The 2,727-nt window shown below is 40.4% G+C and overlaps 1 protein-coding gene across 1 annotated transcript in view; it reads left to right on the top strand.

Annotated features, from left to right (window-relative positions):
• LOC101852393 (ceramide synthase 5) overlaps positions 1–1,984 on the top strand; it is a gene marked incomplete at its 5' end in the record, with an annotated part of 41,739 nt that extends 39,755 nt beyond the window's left edge. The window contains 1 exon segment of the mRNA XM_005094027.3: positions 1,603–1,984. Within this exon segment, the coding sequence (XP_005094084.2) occupies positions 1,603–1,701 (99 nt within the window).
• Positions 1,985–2,727: the final 743 nt, after the last annotated feature.

The following is a 2,727-nucleotide window of genomic DNA, read 5'->3' as shown; positions in this document are numbered from 1 at the left end:
CACACACTTTTATACTTTTTATAGCGTACTGCCGACAACGGTAGCTGTTGATAATGATATCGATTCTAGAGATATGAAATAGAAGAGAAATCTTTTTTTTTTTTCAAAATTATATTTTTTCTCACCCCTATCGACGAAAGTCGGCCCAAACCCCAGCAGCCTGTTTCCTTAATGTATGCGTTGTTACGCCCCCATCGACTCAATCGAGGTGGTCTAGGAGGCGGGCTTCCGAGTCCGACCCTAGCTGCCAGGGCCAACCCGGGCTGAGAAGGATACAACATCCCAGCAGAAAGATGGAGGTACTCGATTGAAATTTCCTCCCACTCAGGAATCGAACTCGTGTCTCCTGCGTACGACGACAGCGAAGACCCTAATCAACATCTACACCACAGACTCTGTCCCGCGTTTTGAGCACGGGGGAAAAAATAGCATACTCAGTAGACCTTCAGAATCGCAAATTCTATCTATCTCAAAAGACTACATTTGGCGAACAAAAGAGACAAAGCAAAAAACAATAATTTTTAATCCAAAATAACAGTGAGAAATCGACGTAGGCCTATAGAACCGGTCCCACAAGAACTCATGTTAAACTGGTCCAAAAGGAACAGCGTAATAACTGGACCAAAAAGGAAATTTGTCTCTGATGCAGTGTTCGTATAAATTAGTTCCGCTTCTATGAAGAGCTGGAAAAGCGTGTCATTTATTGCTTTCAGCACGTTCTTACTGTCTCATTTTTCGTGTCTTATTCATTTTTTCCTTTCTTTATTTTATCGTTGTGCACAAATCAATGGGAGATGTACGAGAATATGGTCGTCTTGTCTGCTGTTTGGATTATGTTTGTGACCTTTCCATCCGTCACCATCAGCACGGCAACAATGCCATGCTGCTGTTACCGCAAATGCCGCTAAATTATCGCGCCTGTTTTCATTGGCATTGTTCATTCTATAGTTTACAATAATGCTGAACTTTCGTCTGGTTTTATCGTTTGCTGCTTTTCTCACTCGGCTGTCTCACCTCCAAAAGTACAATATTATTATTATAATATATTTTGCGTGAAAAGAGAAGCATCACATCACATTTCTAATGGAAAGAAAGAAAATGGCAGACAGAGAGAAAAAAAAAAGAAACATACGTGAATGAAATTAATCGATTAACAAATCAGGCCTTCTTCATTTTGACTTTTTTTTATCTTTAAAAAAAATCATTTCTGTGAAAAAACAACAGCCATCTCAGATGATATGGTACTTAAAACAGTTTTTGTCATATTGTTTCAGTGAGACCTACGGCTTTAACTTTATCAAAGTAGAATTTTACTTTGAAACAGCAACAAAAACAACAGCAACAGCAACAATAACATTATCATCATCATCATCATCATCATCATCATCATCATCATCATCATCATCATCATCATCATCATCGTCATCATCATCATCATCATCATCATCATCATCATCATCCTCACCACCACCACCACCACCAACAACAACAACAACATCACCATCAACATCAACAAAAACAGCAACAACAACAACAGTGACAACAACAGCGACCAAATAAGATAAAAGGAACTTGAAACCAGCCTTTGCCATGCGTCCACAGTTACAACGAGACGTGCGGAGTGAGACGGACAGCTGCAGTGATCAAGGAACACCTGAGACATCTGCTATCTACCAGAACGGGAAAGCTAAATCGACTTGACGACAGAATGACTGCCACAACTTGCCTACCGAATAGATTCATTGCCTTCCAGACAGATACTGTACAGGCCCCAAGTGTTCACAGGAGAAAACTGCTTCATCGCTCTCCTTGTTGACATTTAAACCATTAGAGATTATGCTGTTGTTGTTGTTGTTGTTGTTGTTGTTGTTGTTGTTGCTGCTGCTACTTCCGCTGCTGCTGTTGCTGCAGCTGCTGCTTGCATGTGCCTTTATAAATTTTGTTTGCAAAAGTCACAAAAACAAGTTCATCGTTTTTACTGACATCTGATTTCTTTAACGTGTGACAAACAACAACCATCCCCCCCCCTAAAAAAACCCTGACTTTCTGGACAATTCTGAAAAAGAAAGAAGAGAGGGTGGCAGTGGGGCTGAGGAGAAGGCATAGGGAAAATAATAATTGTGTGGGAGACGAAGCAAGAATAAATCAAAAGAGAGGGGAAAGATACGTGAGTGTATTTTTAATATCTTACTTTTTTCTTTCTCTTCTCCATCTTTTCCTTCTTACTTTCCCTTCCATTCATATTTCTGCCTTCTTCTCGTCCTTCTCTTTCTTCTGCAGCTTCCCTCCTCCTCCTTACTCCATCCTTCAGACTACATTATAATATACTCTTTTCTCTGCTATCGATCTTCCTACTCATTCTCCTTTCTTCTGTCCTTTTTCTTTCCTCCATACATATAATATGGGCTAACGTGGGACAAAGAGAGAAAAGCAGTCACAATATAAAGTCTGCTATATTAAACCATGACGATACAAATATAAAATAAATATGTCTCTTTGTTTTTTGGTAAGCGTTTTACGGCGCTCGCAACTGCATAAGGTCATATCAGCGAGCGGGACACATTAAACTTTTCATTTTGGTAGGAATTTATTCTGAATTTTGCTCCTGAAGCCTACTCCTATCGATTTTGGGCCACCATGGGATCTTTAACGTGCGAAACTTGCTCTCAGGACCTCCGAGATTTTTCGCCCTTACCCGAGAGGGGTACCTCTGGCGTCGGTGGCCTA

This window comes from Aplysia californica, unplaced genomic scaffold (assembly GCF_000002075.1).
Source record: "Aplysia californica isolate F4 #8 unplaced genomic scaffold, AplCal3.0 scaffold00074, whole genome shotgun sequence".
Lineage (NCBI taxonomy): Eukaryota > Metazoa > Mollusca > Gastropoda > Aplysiida > Aplysiidae > Aplysia > Aplysia californica.
Note: the sequence above shows the minus strand (reverse complement) of the source record. Positions and strands in the feature narration are given on the sequence as shown.